General features: G+C 47.8%; 1 protein-coding gene across 1 annotated transcript in view; it reads left to right on the top strand.

The window, feature by feature from the left end:
- TGM3 (transglutaminase 3) overlaps nt 1–11406 on the top strand; it is a 38343-nt gene extending 26937 nt beyond the window's left edge. The window contains exons 9-13 of the mRNA XM_006187124.3: nt 158–403; nt 3821–4141; nt 6346–6503; nt 10233–10366; nt 10784–11406. Coding sequence (XP_006187186.1) covers nt 158–403; nt 3821–4141; nt 6346–6503; nt 10233–10366; nt 10784–10931 — 1007 coding nt within the window. The 3' untranslated portion in view covers nt 10932–11406. The remainder of the gene's footprint in view (nt 1–157; nt 404–3820; nt 4142–6345; nt 6504–10232; nt 10367–10783) is intronic.
- Nucleotides 11407–22068: the final 10662 nt, after the last annotated feature.

The raw sequence follows: 22068 nt of genomic DNA, 5'->3' as shown, positions 1-22068 counted from the left end.
AGTGAGGGGGTAGACCGTCGGAGTTGAAGGAGTTTGGTGGGAGAGGCAGGGGAGCTGGGTGGTTGTGAAAGGCCCCCAGGGGAGCAGGCCCTGGGGTGGGCTGTTCCAGATGGGCCTGGTTTTGGCCTGCATCCAATCTCTGCACCCTGGCCCCCAGGGGTGTTCCAGTGTGGTCCGGCTTCGGTTATTGCTCTCCGAGAGGGTAACGTGGACTGGGACTTCGACATGCCCTTCATCTTTGCGGAGGTCAACGCCGACCGCATCACTTGGATCTACAATGCCTCGAACGGCACCATGAAGAAGAATTCCTCGGACTCTCACACCATTGGCAGGTACATCAGCACCAAGGCAGTGGGCAGCAACTCTCGCATGGATGTCACCGAAAAGTACAAGTATCCAGAAGGTAGGCAGGGCGCTGACGGGCTTGGTGGCGGGAAGACAGGGTGGAGAAGGGGAAATTGCTCATACTCCTCTCACGTTCTCAGCCAGTTCTGCCTTAATGGTAGGACTGCTCCCTGGCATCTGATGCCCAGCTCCCCAGACTGCCTCCAGTGGGGACAGAGCCATCATGGGCAGACATGATGCCAGCAGAAGTTTGCCACAGGGCACAGGCAACTGCCTGTTCAGCTAATCTCCACCTGTGACCCTTTGCCAATTGCACAGCTGGGGTGATAGCACGGAGAGAAACATGGTCCCCACAGGAGACTCCCAAGGACTTAAGGAGAAATTTCTCAGTCAGCCCACTCCCTCAGCCTCCAAGAAACACAGGCAGAATGATGAAAAAGATGGACAAAGACCCCAAAGACAAGGGCCTGTGCCTTGTATGCTTCAGAGGGCTCCCCAAAACCAGATGAAGTGAAGATGCTTGAGTCTCCGAAATCTTAAGCATCCACATCAGTGCTGGTCCCCCTAACATCACCTGGAAAGCTAGTTGCTACAAGGCCAGTTTTAACACACATGGCATTTGTTGCTCTATTTCGGATGTGGCTTTCAGAGTCAGCGACTTAACTCTTTGTGGAGATTTTCAATAGTGACAAAAGTTCTACATCTGAAGGCGACGTTCATTTTTAGAAATAGCCAAAAGCAAGTTAATGCTTGCTCTAGCAGACCCATCCCTCCTTAATAGGGTCAACATGTCACTGTTTCCAAAAATGTTTTGGAAAAAAAATTTTTTTAATTGGACAATTTTCAAAAAATAAAAGGAAATTCTTTGCAATAGTTACTTTAGTTGATGGTCACCACTGGTTCTGAGGGGGGTCAAGAAAAGTGCTCTGGTGAAGGTGTCCACATGCACCCTAGAGTCAGCCCCACCGCTCGCACCGCTGCTAGCTAATGCTGTTGGCTGCCGTTTACCAAAGAGGAAAGCTGAGCCCAGGAGATGGGGTCTGGCTCCAAGTCCAGATGGGTGACCTGCCGGCTGGTGGTATTTGTGGGCACTTTGAGGTAATCCCTTGATTTGGCCCCAGTCTACCTCTGCAGTCCATTCCCTGGTTTGGCTCAGATAGCCCTTCTCTCATTCACTAAACACGTACCGAGACCTCCCCTAGTGCCCGTCTGCACTCAGCTCCCGGGGGGCCAGGAAGCATCCTGCAGATGGGCCCCTGGCCTCACAGAGCTCACAGGTCAGGGGGAAAAGCTGGTGTCTGACCCAGTATTCTCAACAATGTCAAGCTGTAGAAGCAAGTGTAGGGGACAAGGAATGAAGAACCCCCAGCAGGAAGCCATCTCCAGCCCTCTTACTTTAGCTGTGTGACCTCAAGCAAGATTCTTAGGGTCTCTGGTCCCTCATTTACTCACCTGTACAATGAGAAGAGTCAGGCCTGTCTTCAGTGGGATTTAAATGAGCTAGTGTACAAAATTGCCAAGGTCAGGGCCAGGCACGAAGTGAGGACTTAATAAACAGTGGTGATTTTTATCAACTTGAACATCTGCAGCCTCTCTGGAATGACCTTCCAAGGGGACTTCTGCAGTGTGCTGCTTACACGGATGTGTGAGTTTGTGGGGTTCCTCACCTGGTCATCGCACCTTGATTCTGTCCCAGCCAAGCCTCCTAAGTGATGGATAGGGACCACGGCCAGGTTGGGGGGGGGTCCCTGCAGGACCCCGGCCAGGCCCCAGTCCCTGTGTGCCAGCAGGGCTGTTCACCCAGCCTGTTGTTGCCCAGTTCTCCTTACCTAATGATGTCAGCTTGTGTCTGAGGGCCCCAGCGGGGAAAAGCTCATAAAATGGGTTGCTAAGCATTTGCGCAACTGCAACACCAGGGGAGAAGACAGTACCAGGAAGCTTAGTCTTGAGTAAGCAGGGCAGGTGATCTATATAGGTATCTAGGTTCTGAGCCTCATTGTGCAAACACACCTGCTTTGCGGTGCTGGGCACAGAGGCTCAGCTCCCTGCACAGACATCAGTCCTGGGTGTGGACTTACAGCTCGGCTGGAAAATGGGAAGGCACCAAAAGGAACCCAGCCCCCCAGCAGCTACCAGCTTGGGTAATTTGGCTGCCTGCCTCCTTTTCAGTGGGGTGTGTGGGAGGAACCTTTAAAGACAGGTCTAGTCTCCTGGCGAAGGGCCCCCTTTCTGCCCCTAATCCCCAGACCAGGCCAGCTGCTTGGACCAGCTGCTTCTCTTAGAGCCTTAACTCAGACGTGATGGGCTGGGGTAAGTTGGCCTCTGGGGTCCCTGCCAATTGTTCCATGTAAGGCCTCACTAAACTGCAAAGTGCTTCTCATAAGTCATCTGGTGCCTTCAGATTTCACAAGTTGGGTGGGGAAGGTGTGGGGGCAGAAGTACAGTCTGCTGATAGAAGCGTGATCATTCTTCTTGGTGGATTTCTGTCTGTGTTCCTAGAAGGTCAACGCCTTCTCTTTGATGGTGGATTTATCCTCAGGTCAAAGCAGGGAGCCTTATGTGAACCATGGGCTCTACCCCGGCTCAGACACTTGGACTTGGTTACTCAGCTCTCAGTTCCCCAAGAGCCATGATTTTGAAGCCATGATCATGGCCATTCTCCCGGGGCTGTTTATACCATCACGTTTAGCAGCACCTGAGTCAGAATCCGAAAACCCATCCTGCAGTTCAGGCTTTGTGTCTTTGAAACCTAAACTCTCTTGACAATTTCAACTAGTCATAACCTGGAACCATACCAACCATGGGAAGTTCTTGTCAACTGACACGAACAAAAGTTCCCCTCGTCAACTCTCAAAGCACCTTTAGAAGCAAAGCAGAATAACACGGTAAAGTGGTCTGAAAAAATATAATGAAGTCAATTTTAAATCGTAACCTTTTTTTCACTTATGAACTCATTCTAACCTTGTTGTTGTTTTCAAGTGATCAGTACTTTAAATCTTACAAAGGACCTTTTATCAGGAAAGAAAGAGAGAAAAAGAAGAAAGGAAGGAAGAAAGGAAGGAAGGAAGGAAGGAAGGAAGGAAGGAAGGAAGGAAGGAAGGAAGGGAGGAAGGAAGGAAGGAAGGAAGGAAGGAAAGAGGAAGGAAGGGAGAGGGAGAGGGAAGGAAGAAAAAAGAGAACTAAGCTAATTAACCTAAACAAAATATTGAGCCATATGGTAGTTTTATGCAGGTGGTGATACAGCGTTCCCTACAGCTCTGTGGAGATGTGGAGCTGATAGGAATTGCTGGGCTGTAAGCCTCATGTTAAGGAGGACAAAACGGAGACCAAGAGAGATCAGACATGTGCTTGGATCAGAATCATGCAAGCAGCAGAACCAGTGCTAGCCCCAGGTCACCTTTCCAGGCAGGGTGCTGTCCTCTGTCCAGGTTGCCACCACATCCCTGAGATGCTTCTGTCTTTTCCTGCCACATAGGTTCCAGCCAGGAAAGACGAGTATTTGAAAAGGCTCTGGGGAAAATGAAACCCAGTGCATCATTTGGTCCAACGTCTGTTTCAATGTCTACACGAAGCGAGAGAAGAGAGGACCGGGACCCCAGCATCTCTGGGAAGTTCAAGGTCACTGGCATACTGGAGGTGGGCAAAGAAGTCAGCCTGGCCCTGATACTCAAAAACCTAACAAGTGATAAGAAGACGGTGATGGTGAACATGACAGCCTGGACCATTGTCTACAATGGCACACTGGTGCACGAGGTGTGGAAGGATTCCATCACTATATCCCTGGATCCCAAGGAAGGTAACTTCCCCTGAAGGATGCTGGGGTGCTACCCAACTGATATTCTCTTGGGGTTGGAGAGTTCCTGTTGGAATTGACTGAACTGATTAAGGAAAGGATAGCACATGGCCTATGTGGGTAAGCCTTGGGTTTTGAAATTTTGAACGCTGCAAGACAAGGTGATGCCGAGCAAGATCCTTTTAAGCCCTGGGGGAGGAAGGAGGGAGGCTTTAGCAGCTAATAGACACGCCACAATATCCCTTACAGATACATACCCGGAGTGCAGACTGCTTCCTTATACACTCTTCTGTATATTGCATGTGACTTTCTAAAAGGACAGATTTCAGGATTCCCTTTAACAGAGGCAGAAACTGAGGCTTGGAGAGATTGTGACTCACTTTGTAGATTGTGTCATAGCTAGTAAGTGACAATGCCAGGGTCTTGGTCCTAGGTTTCCTGATGCTAAATCCAGTGCCCCCCACCATTTGCTAGATTAGACTGCTGCCACCCCTTCCCGATTCCAGCTCCCACCCTACCTCACCCCGACCCCGCAATGAATCACTTCCCAGATTTGAATCTGGGATGGTTGCAGTATACCACAGGGTCTTGAACCCTCATCCAATGTTCCCCGATGGCTGCCAGTGGGTGCGTGGAGTTTCTTGATTCCCAGCCACTGTGTTGGATTTTCTCGGAGATCTGAGCCTCTGGGAGGAATAGTGACTCGGTGCTCCTGGGAGGGAACGAGGTGGAGCCGAGAGAGGCTGGGGCTGTGGAAGGATTAGAATGCAGGTGTGCCCACATTGGCAAAATCCTTCAAGCTGTTATGAAAAGGTTGGCCTCACAAAGCAGATTAACAAGGGTGGGGTGACTATTTGCTTCCCATCAGACACTAATAAAAACTGATGAATGATACAGCCCCTATTCAAAGAATTCTGGCTGCAGAGAAACCGAGAAGTGTTACACCTGTCAGTGTTCCCCAGCAACCTGTCTTCTGGCAGAATTTAGCAGAAATCTCCCCAACACCAAAAGGAACTGCCTGGCTGTTACTGACCTTCAAAGCTCAAGGGCAGTGCTATTTTTGAAGGCCAAAAATAATTCACGGGAGAGAAATGGTTTAAAAAAAAGTCATACTTCTGCAGGAGGCAGCAGAGTAAAATGAGAAGGGGTTGGGATGGGTGAAGTGGTCCTAGAGGCCTGACATTGTCACCTACTTTCTGGATGACCCTGTTAAGTCCCCCTCCCTTTCTGAGCCTCAGGGTTCACTGTCCGAGAGGGCTGGACCAGCTGATGCAAGGGCCTGTCATCTCCATGTTTAGGGGCAGGCTGGGTGAATCCCTCCAGTGCTAAAATCAGAGCACCCACCACATTGAAGCCTTAACCTCAAAGAGCGTATGACCCCTGTGGATGGCAGGACGCCTCCCAGACCACCCAGCCCTACGGCGTGAGGGAGGGGGGAGTGCCCTGCCCCAGAGGAGGGAGAGGTCCCTGCCCCCTGCTCTGTGAGTCAGAGGGGGCCTTGAGGCTTGGGGAGGACCTAGATAGAGGGAGAAAAGCTGAGGAAGGCATTTCCATCCAAAGGAACCATGAGTCAAAGCGTGAAGGGCTAAGGTACCTGTTTTGTCAAAAGGACAACGAGAGGGTCCTTTGAAGGTAGAGATGATTCCAGCCCAGTGATGCAGGGCCAGATGGAGGGGTCTGAACTTTATTCCTGAGGCAGTGGGGCCTGGGGAAATTTTTGAAGTGCCATGGAAGAAAAGTGACATGATTTAGGGGGGAAAAGGTGCTTCTAAAGACAATGCGACTGGTAGAAGGGGTTGTCTTGGAAGCAAGAGACGAGAGGTGGGGAGGTGGTTCGGATGCTGTTGCAATAGAATCCCAGGCTATTAGATGACCTGGGAGGATCTAAGCAATGAGTTGGGCAATGAGTTAACACTTGTATTCTTCCCCTGCCCCTTAGAAGGCAACTTGCCCTCTGATATTTTCCGGGATGGGGAGGAAGCTTCAGCCTCCTGGAATGTGCCCAGCCAGCCAGAGTTCTGGTCCCTCCCCAGCCCCTGCTCTGCAGTCTGCCCAGGACAAGCCAGGCCTGGCCAGGCAGGGCACAGGCAAGCCCCAGTCCCCAGATATTCCTGGTCAGCTCACACTGACTTGGCTGGGCATCAGCTCTTAAGATTTCAGAAGCCAAGCCACTCGCTCTCACTCTGCTCCCTGACTTCTCCTTCCAGAAATACAACATCCCGTGAAGATCTCCTATGCTCAGTACGAGAAGCACCTAAAGGCGGACAACATGATCCGGACCACAGCCGTGTGCCAGGTCACCAACGAGGCCGAGGTGGTAGTGGAGAGAGTTGTCATTCTGGACAACCCCACTTTGACCCTGGAGGTAAAGGGGCAGTGAAGGGGTGCCTCCCCAGCCAGCCCAGCCCTCCCAGACCACAAGGAAGGCCCTCCCCCCTAGACAGGGGCAGAGGACCAGGCCCAGCTTGGGTCCATCCTCGGCCTGACGGATCAGCCAAGAGTTCCACTCAGACCAACTCCCTGGCTCCCTGTCTGGCAAGATACACAGGCACGTCGCCCTGTGGCTTCTTTGGTTGCAGTTCCAGGCCCCTGGGGATGCCACAGAGAAGTGGCGAGAAGAGTTCTTCGGCTCACTCACTCTGAGCGTCTGCTGGGTCCCGGGCTGGGCCAGGCTCGGGGCAGGGTCCTGCCTGCAGGGAGCCCACTGCCCACCCCCAGACACATTTGTTGAGCAGATCAGAAATGGACACAACTCACACGCATCTCTCAATTCTCTAGACCCCAGAGTTAGAGAATTGTGGGCCCTCAGGAGCCTCGTCTCCAGCTCCTATACCTTGCCATTTCCCACGTGAGTAAACTGAGGCCTAGAGAGGAGAAGAGACTCGCCCGTGACTGGGGCTAGAGCTCAGGCCCTTTCCAGGACCTCCTGGGACATCCGGGGCCAGCAAAAGCAGCTCCACAGTGCTTGAGAGTGAAAATGCCTCGTCTCTGCTTTTGGCTGCAGGCTCTGCTGCCAGGCTCCTTCCCCTGAGCCCAGGCATGTGGGGACTCGCAGGTCTGGAGGAGGCATCTGAGGCCACTCTTTTCCTTCCTCAGCATGGGGGCTGGACGTATTTGTGCTACTCCCAAGCCTATCCCTACTCCAGCACCAGCTCAGCCCAGGGTGGTGGCTGCCAGAGCCAGAGAGCACAGATCTGAGGGATGGGAGGCTGGCAGGCAAGGACAGGCAGATGAACAGGTGAGGAAGATGGGGTCCTCCCGTGGGGGCCCAATCAGAGCATCACAGGTCAGGCTTCTCCCACATCTGCTGTATCTACCACCTGCCCCAGCTGTCTAGACAGTGATTGCCTTTTTCTTCTTCCATCACAACACCAGCAGCCTCCCTAGCCCCAGATTTCTAGAGGACCTCGTGGCTGCCCTCGTCCTACCCTCTCTAAGCACCGTGTCTGCAGGGGTTCCTGACCTCGGACAGAGGGCACCCACTTCCACGCAGCAAGCCTGCAATAGAGACCTGTCCTGGTTAGTCTGGACTGTGTGCAGAATGGGGGTGCTTTGCCACCTCCGGGGCAAGGGAGCCAGTGACCTGCTAGCCAGTCTGGAGGACAGTAGAGCAAGGGACAGTGCTTCAGACCTTGTATGCAGGCCCTGCCATTTATCAGCAGTGACAAATTCCTTAATTTCTGTGTCTCAGTTGCTCCACCTCTATTACGGGGATAATGAAATACTTCCCCTGCAGATGTCCTTTCCTCAGAGAAGCTCTTGCTGACCCCCCCATTAAGTCCCCAGGGGTACACCCTCAGGGCCTCGGTCCTTCCCTGCATATGTCCTCATTGGAGGGACACCTGCACGGTCAGTTGTTGGGCTGCAGTCTGCAGCAGACTGTAAACTCCACGAGGGGAGGAGCTGCCCTGTTCTGGGCCTGTCTCAGGGTTGGTCTAACAGAAACAGCCCCTCCCTGGGGCAGGACTGGAACAGAGCATCGGGGCTACAGGCTCACCTTCTTTCCCGCCCACTGGAGTTTTCATTGTCAATCCATGCTTGGCCCTGAGTGGAGAAGACTCACCTGCTTCCCAGGGCGTTTCCAGGAAATGCACCGCATCCCCGGAGAATGATGGACAGCGAGTGCCATTTCCGTCCTGAGGCTGCAAAACAAAACGTTCTGCATTAAAATGATCAGTGTTCAAGTGAAGTTAGTTTTTCCCTCGTGGTAGTCCCTTCTCCAATATCCTCAGACCTTCTTTGAGCTTTATCTTTTGTGCAACATTTTTGCTCTATGTCTTAGATTTCTATATCAAGTCAGCTTTGTCTTTCAAGAGAGTGTAACATCTTGAGAAAAGAAATCAGAATACACACAGGCTGGAGATGTTCCATCAAAACCTGTCCTATTTCATCTTTTTAAAGGGCATCTGCTCTTTCTTCTTCAGGGCATCTTTGTGTGAGTTTCCTCCTAATCTCTCCTTTACTTCAGCCTTTAGAGAATCAAGATCTTTTCGTCTTGATTGATTGAATCAAGGCACATCTCACTCAGAGCAGGGCACAGATTTTTAAATTCCTGTGGCTGATCTGTATGAAAAGATAGTAATTTGGATAAAATCCCATTCTCTTATTTGGTGCTGACTCGGAGTAAGCACTGAGAACTTTAGAACCAGACCTACGATCTGAACTTTGTTCCAAAGGGTGGTGTCTTCACGTTGGTCCATGACCTACTGACAGTCAGACACAGGTTTCTGGTGGCTCTTATCTCTCCTTTGGGTCATGCCTGGATCTAAGTCAATAGGACAAGCTGGTAAGCAGCAACGAAGAAAGGAAAACAAGTACATGAAACTCTCAAACTGAATGTCAATGTGAAAAATACAGCACCATTTATGTACCCTGGTGTCCTGATGGCATCAAATGATGCTTCAGCCTTCAAATTATGTCATTCACTTCAGTGACTCTCATGGGAGAGACTATGGCATAGATCATGGTCTCAATTGAAAAACATGTTTCAGTTATGCACAAATTATTGGCACGCATCGCGCAGTCGAGAGAGAAGAGCAAAAGTCTCCGGAACCGGAAAAGCCCTGGTTGTTGAATCAATCTGAACCGTAACTTTATTCCTGTAAAATGGTTTCAGTGCGAATTGGAGGCAAGAAAAAGAAACACCAAATGAACAAAAAGCAGCCACGTCTAGTGATCCTCCAAAGAAGAAAAGAAATCCTCCAGCTACCCAGTTTCAGTTTTCTTCCACATCCGTGATCTCATTTGGTTCCTTCTAGCCCAGGGAGGGGAGCAGGGAGGGACTAGCCCTCTTTATCAGGTGAGGGAGTTGAGGCCCCGAGAGCTGAGGCATCTGCCCAGTCACAGCTGCTTCTCCGCAGAAACACGAGTTTCATCTTTGGGAACAAATCTTCCAGGTTGCTTCTCTGACCAGAAACCTAGGCTTCTCCAGCCTCTGATCAAGGACCCTGTCCAGACACCGTGAGGCATGCAGGGAACTTTTGGGCTCCAGAAGTTCAGAAGGACATTGATAGACCAGGTGTCATCAGAGGAGAGTGGCCAGAGTTGAGGCAGGGGCCCAACACCGAGCCCCGTGGGGAGGAGCAGGAGGCTGGCGAGCTGCTGAGCCAGGGTCTGAGCAGGGAGGGGGCTTCCAGGCTTGAAGGGAAGACACAGGATCAGTGAGTGGGGCATTCAAGGAACGTACTGTGGTTAAGGTCAGAATGAAACATTTCCCAACCCTCACAGTAGCCCCCAGTGGAACTGGGCCATCCTGGGAAGTGGCGGCTACTAACCCCAAGATGAACTGAGAACGAGCCCGCGCACCTGCCAGGGCCAGGGAGGTGACGCGCTTGATCTCAGCCACTGTGATGTGCGGCCTCTCGCTCTGCGCCTGGGGGTCCTGTCTGCAGCATGGGGATGACAGCCATTTCCTAGGAGCCCCCTGTGTGGATATCACTAGCACTTAGGAGGACGAAACCAAAGGTCCTCCCTTCCTGTGTCCTCAGCAACATCTTCCTCGTCACCAAGTCGCCTGCCCAGCCCCGTCGGCTCTCACCGAGGGCGGGTGAAACGGGCCGCCAGGCCCTGACTCCATCAACCCCTCCCCCTGCAGGTGCTGGACCAGGCCCAGGTGCAGAAGCCCGTGAACGTGCGGATGCTCTTCTCCAACCCTCTGGACGAGCCAGTGAAGGACTGCGTGCTGATGGTGGAGGGGAGCGGCCTGCTGCTGGGCAGCCTCAAGATCGAGTGAGTCCCAGGCTGAGGGCCCCGTGTGGGAAGGCGGGATAGAGGGCAGAGGGGCCTTCCAGGAACCCCGAGCAAGGCAGGCAGAATTCTAGCCTCGGACCTCGAGACCCGCACATAGGGATACACATTTGCTTTTGGTTTGGGAATTCAACAAACTTGAACTCACGGGAAAACCAGGTCACCAGGGTTTGGAGCTGGTCTTCATATTTGGGAGATCATTGGACCCCCTGCCTTCCCCTTCAGAGGGGTCCCAGGGCTAGAGGGGACTGGTGACCCAAGGTGTCAGCAAGAGGGATCTGGAGGAACAGTAAGCTTGTCCAGCCCCAACCAGAGCAGGACTTGAGACCTCACAAGGCCCATCCAGCCTGAGGTCCATGAATCTTACCCTTGACACTGACTCCCACCCCTCCCCATCAGCGTGCCAGCCCTGCGCCCCAAGGAGCGGTCCCGCGTGCGTTTTGAGATCCTGCCCACCCGGAGTGGCACCAAGCAGCTCCTCGCAGACTTCTCCTGCAACAAGTTCCCTGCGATCAAGGCCATGCTGTCCATCGACGTGGCCAAGTGAAGGGCCCAGGTGGCCCCCATACAAACTTGGGAACATGGAGCAGGCAGGGCTTGCCTGTGGAGTGAGCCCCTGCTCATGCTGTCCAGCCTAGAAACCTACTCCATCCCCCAAGGCAACCTGGACTCCGACCTCCAGCCTCCAGCACACCCCCTCCCTCGCTCCCAGGCTGGGCTGGCTCCACCCTGGCCCCTGACTTGATCACTTTTGCACATTCCCCAAGCTTCTCCCCAAGGCTGCCTGCTCTGTGAGCCTCACGGTCCCGCTCAGCCCTCACAGCCTCAATGCTGCGGCATGGCGTGACACCTGCCCCAGCAACTCTCCAAATGGATACAGCGTGGGGGGTGGGGGGAGAGAAGATGGTCTGGACTAATTGCTGATTCCCCAGCCTGCTCTGCCCCCGGGGCCGGTTAACCATCCGTGACACTCACATCCACACCCTCAAAATAAATGTTAAAAAGAGCACGATCACATAGCACCAACTGTATGAGACTGCTGCTTCACCGAAGGTGGTGGAGAAGGAGAGAGGGGGGTGGGGCCGTGTCCTTCTGAAGGAGGGATGGCCTGGGGGAGGCTTGCCTTCCCCGTTCCAATGTCCAAAAGGAGTGGACTTGTTCTGTGTGGCTCCAGGTGCAAAAATAGGAAGATGTTTCAAGTCAGTTTAGCAAAACACACAAGTTATCAGTTTGGAATGTGCCCTGCTCAATTTCTGGGCCCTTCAGGGAGGAGAGTTGAGTGCCTCCTACTGTTCCATGGTGAGAATTACAGGCTTTTAAAAAATCACCTGATGGTGATGCTTCAGACTGAATGAAGGTCCAGCCTTCTGTTTAAAATTGATATACCTGTGGAGACTGGGGGTATAACTCTGCAGAAACATTTTGGTATTTTCGTACATGACATTGGCAATCCAACTCAACTGATCCTGAAAGATGTGACCTCCCAGGGTCACCCAGCCATTAAATTCCATGACCAAGATTTCATTAATCACAGATAATTAATAAGCCCCTGCTGTGACTAGGTGAGGGATTCAGCACAGGTGATCTGCGCTTTCTGGAAGTTTGTTGTCATGGGGAGACAGGGGTATGGGCGTGGATGTGGGAAGATAGATAATAAAATGAGTAGTCAAATAAATGCAAAATATATCTTCAAGTAATGATTAGTATATTGATGAATAAAAGTCAGGATGTGGATACGTGTTGGGGAGGGACGAGGCAGGGCAGCCCTCTGACAGGTGATATTTGAGTGGAAACCTGAAATGAACCATGAGAGAGAGCCATGTGAAGGTCTAAAGGAGAGATTTCCAGGAACACCGGGGCACAACCCTGAGGTGGGAGTATCGTTGGTGTGTAATCAGAACATAAAGGAAGCAGTGCCCTTGTAGAGAAGGGAGGGTGAGAGTAATCAGAATGAAGGCAGAGAGGCGGGAGTTGGGGAAACACAGATCCCATAGGGCCTTGTAGACCCCTGTAAGGACTTTGGTTTCTATCCTGAATGAGACTGGGAGTCCAGGAGAGTTTTGAACACCGAAGTGACAGCATGTGTCTTGTGTTTTAAAAGAAATCATTTGGCTGTTGCAGGGAGTCCCGTGAGAAGGCTACTGTAACCATCCAGGTAAGAGGTGATGCTAGCTCAGACCAGGGTGGTAGCAATGAGTGGGCTGAGGAGTGATGGAGAAGGCAGAACCCACCAGACATCCCAAGGGACTAGATGAGGGATGTGAAGAAAGGAGGCACATGAGTCACACTAACATCTATTAGCCTGAGCAGTTCGGTGATTCCAGGTCTCCAGGGGCACAGCTCTTACTCTTCCTCTACCAAGTGAGCCCCAGGGGACTCTAGGATAGGAAGCTCTTCCCCCTCCAGGCTCACTCTGGCCCCTCACTGGCCACCTCTCTGTGTCTAGCCCCCTAACCATGCACTGGGACCCTGGAAGCATCTTCTTTGGTTGATGTCCCAGGCATTCAGAGTTCCACACCAGTCCTGGAAGAAGGAGCAAGTTTCAGAGCAAAGAGAAGACTTGAGGTCCAGCTGAGAGGCTGGGGCAATTAAGGGGGTCTTCTCAGATGAGCTGGCCTTGAATGATGTTAGGACTTCCTAATGATGTTCAGGCAGGAGGCCTTGGACCCTGGTGGGGGGAGACATGAAAAGGGAAGATGTGTTGCTGAACATGAGGAACGTGAAGCTGGAGGGGCAAGTGGACGAGGACTAGGAAAAGGCTGACCTCCAACTGGCCAGAGTTCATTTCAATCTGTCAGGGGCTGTGTAGCAGACTACATCTTCCAGACATGGCCACCATACTAGTTCTAATGCCATGTGTTTTTCAGACTCAATCAAAAAGTGGGATCTAATTTCCCCTCTTCTCAAAGGGTTGTCCTTGGAGACTGCCTTGATGAACAGAAAGCAGCAGAAGTGAGGCTATGTGACTTCTGATAAATTATAAAAGACAACATGGCTTCTGCCTGGATCTCTCTCTCTCTCTCTCTCTCTCTCTCTCAACACTTACCTTTGGAATTCAGCCTCTATGTTGTAAGTCAGTCCAAGCCACCTGGAGAGGCCTCGTGCAGGTGTGCCAACTGAAAACCCAGCTAAGGTTCCCACCACCAGCCAGAATCAACTGCCAACCACGTGAGTAAGGGAGCCTCCAGTAACTTCAGCTTTAGACACTGAGTTACCCTCAGCCCTTGAGTCTTCAAGCCATCCCTGGACATCATGGAACACAGGCAAGCCATCCCTGACCGTGCCCTGTCTGAAATCCTCACTCACGGGAGCAACATATAGATGGTTTACACCACAAAGTTTGGGGTTAGTCTGTTATGCGTGTAACTGGAACAAGTTTCAATACATGTCAGCCTGGTGAATAACCTCCCAGTGTCATTAATCTGTCCCTATTATTTCCAGGGTTATCAATGTCTACATAGGCATTATACACAGGCATTAAGGCCAATTATAGCCTCTTCTCTAAATATTACCTTCTTATTGTTCCCCATTGTGCTTGGCAAGTGCCTGTTTGTTGGGAAGGCAGGCACATCCCTCACTTAGGGCAGGAGCAACCCCTGTGATCCTGTTTAAGAATAAGGTTTTCTCTTCACAATGCTGTCTTGTAGTCAGTGATGTCCTGCTCGTCACAGAGGAAGAGAACTGGGAAACTCAAGGTGGCGCTGGAGGAAGGAATGTGACCTGAGATAAAGGGCTTGTTAGTCCCTGTCCCAGAACAAGCCTCTTGAATCATTCATGCATCCATCAGTCATCTATGTATGTATTCAGTCAGTCACAATCATCTCCATCTTAAATACCTGCCACGTGTCAGGCACTGTGCTGCATATGTGAGAACCCATGGCCCATGGCTTTGTGAAGTTTACATCCTAATGGGGAGCCAGACAGAAGCAGGTAAACAAACAAATAAAATACTGACAGTTTGTGTTAAGCATAATGAAATAAAAACACATGTATTGTCCTGGCTACTTGCCCTGTAGCTGGAGGAGGTCCCTCTGAGGAGTTATTTCAGCTGAGACTTGAAGAAACCAAGCATGTTAAATCGTCTGCAAGCAATGGAGACTGACTTTGGCTGAGTCAAGGAGAGGAGAAAATATTGAAAGAGCACAGGGAGCTCAGACTAAGTGGAGAAGATGGAGGACCAGGCTTAGAAAGTGAGCAGGAGAAAAGGGTGGCCACACAGTCAAAATTGCATCACAAGGACAGGGTTCAAGATGGTGGCGTTAGGAGGATCCTGAGCCCACTCCTCCCATGGACACCCCAAAGCTGCAACTACACGTAGAACAATTCTCTCAACGAAAGACCTGGAAACTAGCAAGAAAGATCTTCCACAGCAAAAGCCAAAAAACGGGGCAGGGGGGGCCACATCAAGATGGGTAAGAGGGCCAGAGATAGTCTTTCCAGGACCTCACCCCCAACCCCGGTGTGGTGACCCACAAGCGGGTCACAAACACAGAGCTCCTCCCTGAGCAGCGAGGCATTCAGCCCCACATTGGTTCCCCCTGCCGTGGGACCTGCATCAGAAGGGTGAGCCCCCGAAATGACTGGCTTTGAAGTCCAGTGGGGCCTCCATCTGGGAGAGCCAGAGGGCTGTAGAAAACTGAGACTCTACTCTTGACACAGAGTCACTTGCTCTGAGTCCCAACACAGAGGTAGCAGCTTGAGAAGCCCCTGGGTCATGCATGAGGGAGAATCACTGACTAGTCTTAGGATGTACACTGGAGGTCAAGGGTCTGTTGGAGATCTCGCCAGGGACAGGTGAGCTGGCAGGTGCCATCTTTCTTACGCCTTCTGCCTCGTTGGCCTCCTGCTAGCAGACCTTATTTTTGGCACTCTCAGTCTACCTCGCCAGCACCACTCACCCAGCCTGGTGCTCATCCACTGCAGTCCCCACCCATCAGACCCAGAGTGGGGCCTCACTCTGGTCCAGCACTCATCCAGCACAGACCCTGCCCCGCCAGATCCAGCAGGTGGGCTTTTCCATCCTGGCACTCATCCACAAGTGCTCCATCCCACCGAATCTAGAAGGTGCGTGCACCCCGCACAGCGGGTGCCACTTGACCACCTGGTAATAGTGGCCGGGGGGCTTGTGTTTCTGGTCCCTAGGGACTGAAACAAGCAGAGAAACAGATCTTGGCAGTCTAAACCCCCAGGGCACTACACAGACAACAGAACAAAGCATACCCTCTGTCTTCCAGTGACCACTGCTTCAAGACTGGGAGAGACAGCTGTTTTGCCTAATACATAGAAACAAACACAGAGAGTCAGGCAAAATGAGGAGATAAAGGAATGCATTCCAAACAAAAGAATAAGACAAAATCTCAGGGAAAAAAACATTGATGAAGCGGAGATAAGCAATCTACCTAATAAAGAGTTCAAAGTAATGGTGATAAAGATGCTCACTAAACTCAGGAGAATAGTTGAATGCAGTGAGATATTCAACCAAGAGTCAGAAAACATAAAAAAGTTCCAAACAGAAGTTGCAGAGCTGAAGAATTCAATAATGAAACTGAAAAATATACTAGTTTACTAAAAACTATAAAGCATACTGGATGAAGCAGAAAAATGAATCAGTGAGCTGGAAGACAAAGCAATGGAACTCACCCAGACAGAGCAGCAAAAAGAAAGAAAGAAAAATTTTAAGTGAAGATTTTTTAAGGAACCTCCAGGACAACACCAAGCAGAATAACATTCACATTATAGAGCTCTCAGAAGGAGAAGAGAGAAGGAAACAGAAAATATATTTAAAGAAATAATAGCTGAAAACTTCCCTAATCTGGGGAAGGAAAGAGAATTCAAAATAAAATGAACCTAGAGAGCCACACCAAGACACACTATATTAAAATGGTAAAAATTAACAATAAAGAGAGGATCTTAAAAGCAGCAAAAGGAAAACAACTTCTTATATAAAAGGGAAGCCCCATAAGGCTATCAATAGATAGCCTTATATATAAACCACATTAACGTGATATGCCACATTAACAAAATTAAGAGGAAAATTATGTGATCATCTCAACAGATACAGAAAAAACACTTGGCAAAATTCAACATCCATTTATAATAAAAACTCTCAACATAGTGGTTATTGACAGAATATACTTCAACATAACAAAGGCCATATAGGACAAACCCACAGCTAACATGATACTTAATAGTGAAAAGCTGAAACATTTTCCTCCAAGATCAGTAACAAGACAGGAATGCCCACTCTCACCACTTTTATTTGACATTGTATTGGAAGTTCTTACCACAACAATTAGGCAAGAAAAAGAAATAAAAGACAACCAAATTGGAAAGGAAGGAGTAAAATTGTCACTATTTGCAGATGGCATGACACTTTATATAGAAAACCCTAAAGATTCCACCAAAAAGAAAAACTATTAGAAGTAATAAATGAGGGGGGGGGGAGGGTATAGCTCAAGAGGTAGAGCGCATGCTTAGCATACAAGGTCCTGGATTCAATACCTAGTACTTCCTCTAAAAATAAATAAGTAAGCTTAATTACCTCCCCTCAAAATAAAAAACAATAAAATAAAATAAAACAAATTTTTAAAAAAAGAATGAAGACTTTTGAAAAAAAAGGGGGGGTAATAAATGAATTCTGTAAAGTTATAGGCTAGAAAATCAATCTACAGAAATCAGTGGTGTTTCTATAAACTAATAATGAACTATCAGAAAAAGAAGCTAAGGAAACAATTCCATTCACAAACTGCATCAAAAATAAATAAATAAAATGCCTAGGAATAAATTTAACCAAGGAGTTTAAAGATTTACACATTGAAAACTATAGGACACTGATGAAGGAAACTGAAAAAGTCACAACTAAATGGAAAGATATTCCATGCTCATAAGTGGGAAGAATTAATATTGTTAAAATGTCCATACTACTTGAAGCAACCTACTACCAAATTCAATTCAGTGCAATCCCTATCAAAATTCCAAAGGCATTTTTCACAAAACTAGAAAAAATAATTTGAAACTTTGTATGTATCAACAAAAGATCCCCAATAGCCAAAGCAGTCTTGAGAAGGAAGAACAAAGTTGGGGGTACCATGTTCCCTGATTTCAAACTATGCTACAAAACTATATTAAATCAAAACAATATGGTATTTACATTATAACAGATACACATATCAATAGGGCAGAATTGAGAGCCCAGAAATAAAACCACACATACACAGACAACTAATTTACAACAAAAAAAGTCAAAAATAAACAGTCAAAAAAGGACAATCTCTTCAATAAATGGTGTTGAAAAAAACTGAACAGCCACATGCAAAAGAATGAAACTTACACCATAGACAAAAATTAACTCAAAATAGATTAAAGACTTGAACACAAGTCCTGAAAACATGAATTCCTAGAAGGAAAAAAATAGGTAACTTCCTCAATCTTAGCTATATTTTTGTGGATCTGGCCCCAAAGGCAAAAGAAACAAAAGCAAAAATAAACATAAGGGACTACATCAAGTTAAAAAGCTTTTGCACACTGAAGAAAACCATCATCAAAACAAAAATCCAACCTACTGGATGAGAGTGGATATTTACAAATCACATTATCTGACAAGCAGTTAATATCCAAAAACATGTAAAGAATTCACGCAATTTAACAACGGCAGCAAAACCCCACCAGATTTTTAAATGGGCAGAGAATCTAAATAGACATTTTTCCAAAGAAGACATACAGATGGCCAGCTAGTATATGAAAATTACTAATCATTAAGGAAATTCAAATCACAACCACAATGAGATATCACTTCACACCTGTCAGAAAGGCTATCATCAAAAAGACAAGAAATGACAAGTGTTGGAGAGGACGTGGAGAAAGGGGAACTTTCGTACACTGTTGATGGAAATGTAAATTGGTGCAACCACTATGGAAAACAGTGTGAAGATTCCTCAAAAAGTAAAGACTAGAACTCATGCAATTCAGCCATTCCAAAGTATTTATCCAAAGAACAAAAACAATAATTTGAAAAGATATATGCACCTTTATGTTTATAGCAGCATTATTTACAATAGCCAAGATATGGAAGCAACCTAAGTGTCCACTGAGGGATTAATGAATTAAGATGTGGTGTATGTATACACAGTGGAATACTAATCAGCCATAAAAAAGAATGAAATCTTGCTATTTGCAACAACATTGGAATTATATTCAGTGAAATAGGTCAGAATGTGAAAGACGAAAACCATATGATTTCACTATATGTGGAATCTAAAAAAAATGAACAAACAAAACAAAAACAAACTCATAGACACACAGAACAGGTTGGTGGTTACAGAGGGGAAAGGGGTTGGGGTGGGTGAAGTGGGTGAAGGGGGTCAAGTGTATGGCGATGGATGGCAGCTGGATTTTTGGTGACGATCAGTTTGCAGTGATGTTGTGCACCTGAAAGTTATATAATGTTATACACCAATTTTACCTGAATAAAAAAAATTGCACTGCAAACCCACTGAGTGAGGACATCATTGGTTGTCCTAAAATAACGTGGCACTAGAATCCATTCTGGTCACCAGAACCATCACTATTGCCCACAGAATGGAGTCCCCATTGTCCCTGCATCTTCTTGCCACCAGCTCGCAGTTTAAAATTCCAGGCGAGAACATGCGCTTAGCTAAGCCTAAGTCATGTGACTATTCTCTTGCTACAACACAGTCTAGGAATTTTGGACAAGATGTCTGGTCTGCAGCAGCCATCTTGCAGCTATGAAGCAACAAGCATGAAGAAGAAAAGCCAACATTCAAGGGTAGCCTAACAGAAAGCTTAAAAGGACTAGGTCCTGAAGGCACTGCTGAGCTGCTATACCAGTCTTGAGACTGTTGATTCCAGACATTTTATTAAATAAACAATAACTTTCTTTAGATTTAAAGCCACTGTTGTCAGAGATTTTATTACTTGCAGTAAAAGCATTTTTAACCTTTACAGAAGGGGATACCTGATCAAGTAATTTTTATCTAAGGTGACAGGTAGGATGTGCTCTAGCAGGTGGAGGGGGCAGAAGAGTAAGGTTTTTCAAACTTTTGTGTAAATTAGGATCAACTGGAATGATCACTAAAATGCAGATTCTCACAGCCCATCCTTCAAAATTGCTGGCTCAGAACCATGAGACATATGCATTTTTATGGCATCCAGGTGCATATGATGGAGGCAGATAATCCTGCCAACAGAGGCACCTTGGTTTAGAGGAGCATCGGGACAGGCAAACCTACGTCCGTCTTCTTACTCCTCCTCTCTGAGTCCCAACTTTTCATCTGTAAAACTAAATGTGACAATGAATGTCAAGTAGCTAACAGTACCTGGACCATAGAAGCAATATAAATAAAATTATTTATTGTGCCAGACTGCCTGGGGATCCCGGCTCTGTCTCTCAACTGACTGTATGACTTTGGGCAAATTACTTAACCTCTCTGTGCCTCGGTGTCTTCATTTGTACAATGCAGATAGTTATGGTACCCACCTCATAGAGTTCTGATGATCAGCGACTTAAATATGTTGAGCACTTAGAACAGTGGCTGGTGGGGAGTTAAGTGTTCAGTAAGGGTCAGCTTCAATTATTATTGCCAGGGTGAGGCATTTGTCTCAGTCAAAGAGGTTACTCACCCTTACTCTTGCCCCACAGCACCAGAGTTCGGGAGTTCCAGGGAGGACACAGTCATTCTGCCTGGAGGTCACTGGAAGAACTTTTGAAGGAAGCAAGATCTGATTTCCTCTTTGGTCAGAAGTGGTCTAATTAGGGCAGAGTCAGTGGCACCAAGGAAAGACCTAGCCTGAGGCTCAATTCAGAGCTCTGAGGGTTTGCCAGAGTAGAGCAGAGACCCCCCTCCTCTGGGGAATCACAGGGATGGACCCTGAGAGCTGCAGCCTGGATATTAAGGAAATGGATACTGAGAGCTAAGAACTGATTGCAATCTTAAAAATAACCAACAGAGGGAGATCTAGACCGGAATCAGCTTCCAGAATTCAGCAGTGAGCCGACTCCAGACTCCAGGTGATTTCAATGTGCAGTCAAGACGCAGAACCAACACCCTAAAGAGTGGGGAGCTTGCTGTGACTGTATGTATTAATCCAGTATGAGAGGAGCAGGGAGAGGGGTAGAACGTAGACGTATATCAGACACTCCAAATTCTCTTGGCCTCACCTGTCACTTGTCCCAGTCACTACTGCAGGAACGACTCTGACGTCTGACAAGACTTCCCCCTGTACCTCCACTTAAGATGTTCCCCTGCCCATGACTTTCCTTCTGATGCTAAGGACTCAGCTCAGCATCCACTGAACTGTACACTTAAAAATAGTTTAAATGGTAAATTTTGTGTATATTTTACCACAATTATTAAAAATAGATCATTATTAAAAACAGTATCATAAAACAATAATTTTAAAACTATGTTGATCTGTTTATAACGTATAAAGATGTAATTTGTAAAATAATAATTACACAAAAGATTATGGAGAAAACGGAGCTATACTAGAGTAAAGTTTCTATATGCAATGCACACGAAGTTAAAATTAGTTCAAAATAGATTGTTTTAAGTTAAGATGCTAATTGTAACCCCAGGGCAATCACTAAGAAAATAACTTTAAAATTATAGTGAAATAAACAAGAAGGAAATTAAAATGGTAGACTAGAAAATGTCTACTTAACACAAAAGAAGTCAGCAACAGAGGAACAAAGACATAAGACAGAAACCAAATAGCAAAATGGCAGATGTAAATCCTGTCTTAATGGTAATTACATCCAATGTAAATGGGTTAAACTCTCCAATTAAAAGGCAGAAGTTGACAGAATGGATTTTTTTTTAAAAAATGACCAATCAATATGCTGTCTATTCGAAGACACAAACATGTTGAAAGTAAAAAGATGAGAAAATACACACCATGCAGACAGTAACCAAAAGAGAGTGGAGACAAAATAGACTTTTAAGAAAAAATTTAGGGACAAATAATGCATATGCCTGGTATAAGATCTTTGTAGCCAAAGCCAAGAAATACACATACTTACCTTCACTCCAGAAGGTTCTCCTGAGCGTTTAAGAATCATTGGTGAATATAGTAGACCCATGGAGGATTTAATTTGGCCTATACTTTGTTTTAAAAGTGTTTAAATTTATTGCTGACATTTAACAATCAGGAGACTGACATTTCATTCAAACTTGCTGCTTCTCTTGGAAAGCCTGGCCGTACTGGTCTGCATTTCTGCTTAATAAACATTGGCTTCCACTGACATAAGTTTCCTTTTTCAAAAGGTCTATTGTCCAGTTCCCCACAGTTCCCATCCGGAAGAGACAGGGAGCTTGGTCAGGCCAACATTCCCCTCCGCCCTCACTGTCCACTCTCATTTCATAGATGGGGAAACAGCCCTAGCGAGGCGAGAGACTGGCCAAGGGTCACACAGGGAGGCTCAAGCAGGAACAGCTCTACTCCTGCTAAGCACCAACCCCCACAGAACTAGCCACACCACAGAGAAGCAGAAGCCCTGCCTTTGGACTCTTGCCCTCCAGGGTGAGCTGATGCGGGCGCCTCCTTTACCCTTACCTGCTACCCAGGGTCTGCAGGTTCTTTCTTCCCTGTAAAAACCATTTTAGGAGACCCCAGCAATGACAGTAACAGAGTGAGTTGTATGGCCAACAGCAAGTCAAGAAGGGTAC

This window comes from Camelus ferus, chromosome 19 (assembly GCF_009834535.1).
Source record: "Camelus ferus isolate YT-003-E chromosome 19, BCGSAC_Cfer_1.0, whole genome shotgun sequence".
Taxonomy (NCBI): domain Eukaryota; kingdom Metazoa; phylum Chordata; class Mammalia; order Artiodactyla; family Camelidae; genus Camelus; species Camelus ferus.
The sequence above is the reverse complement of the archived record's forward strand: the minus strand, read 5'-3'. Positions and strand labels throughout refer to the sequence as shown.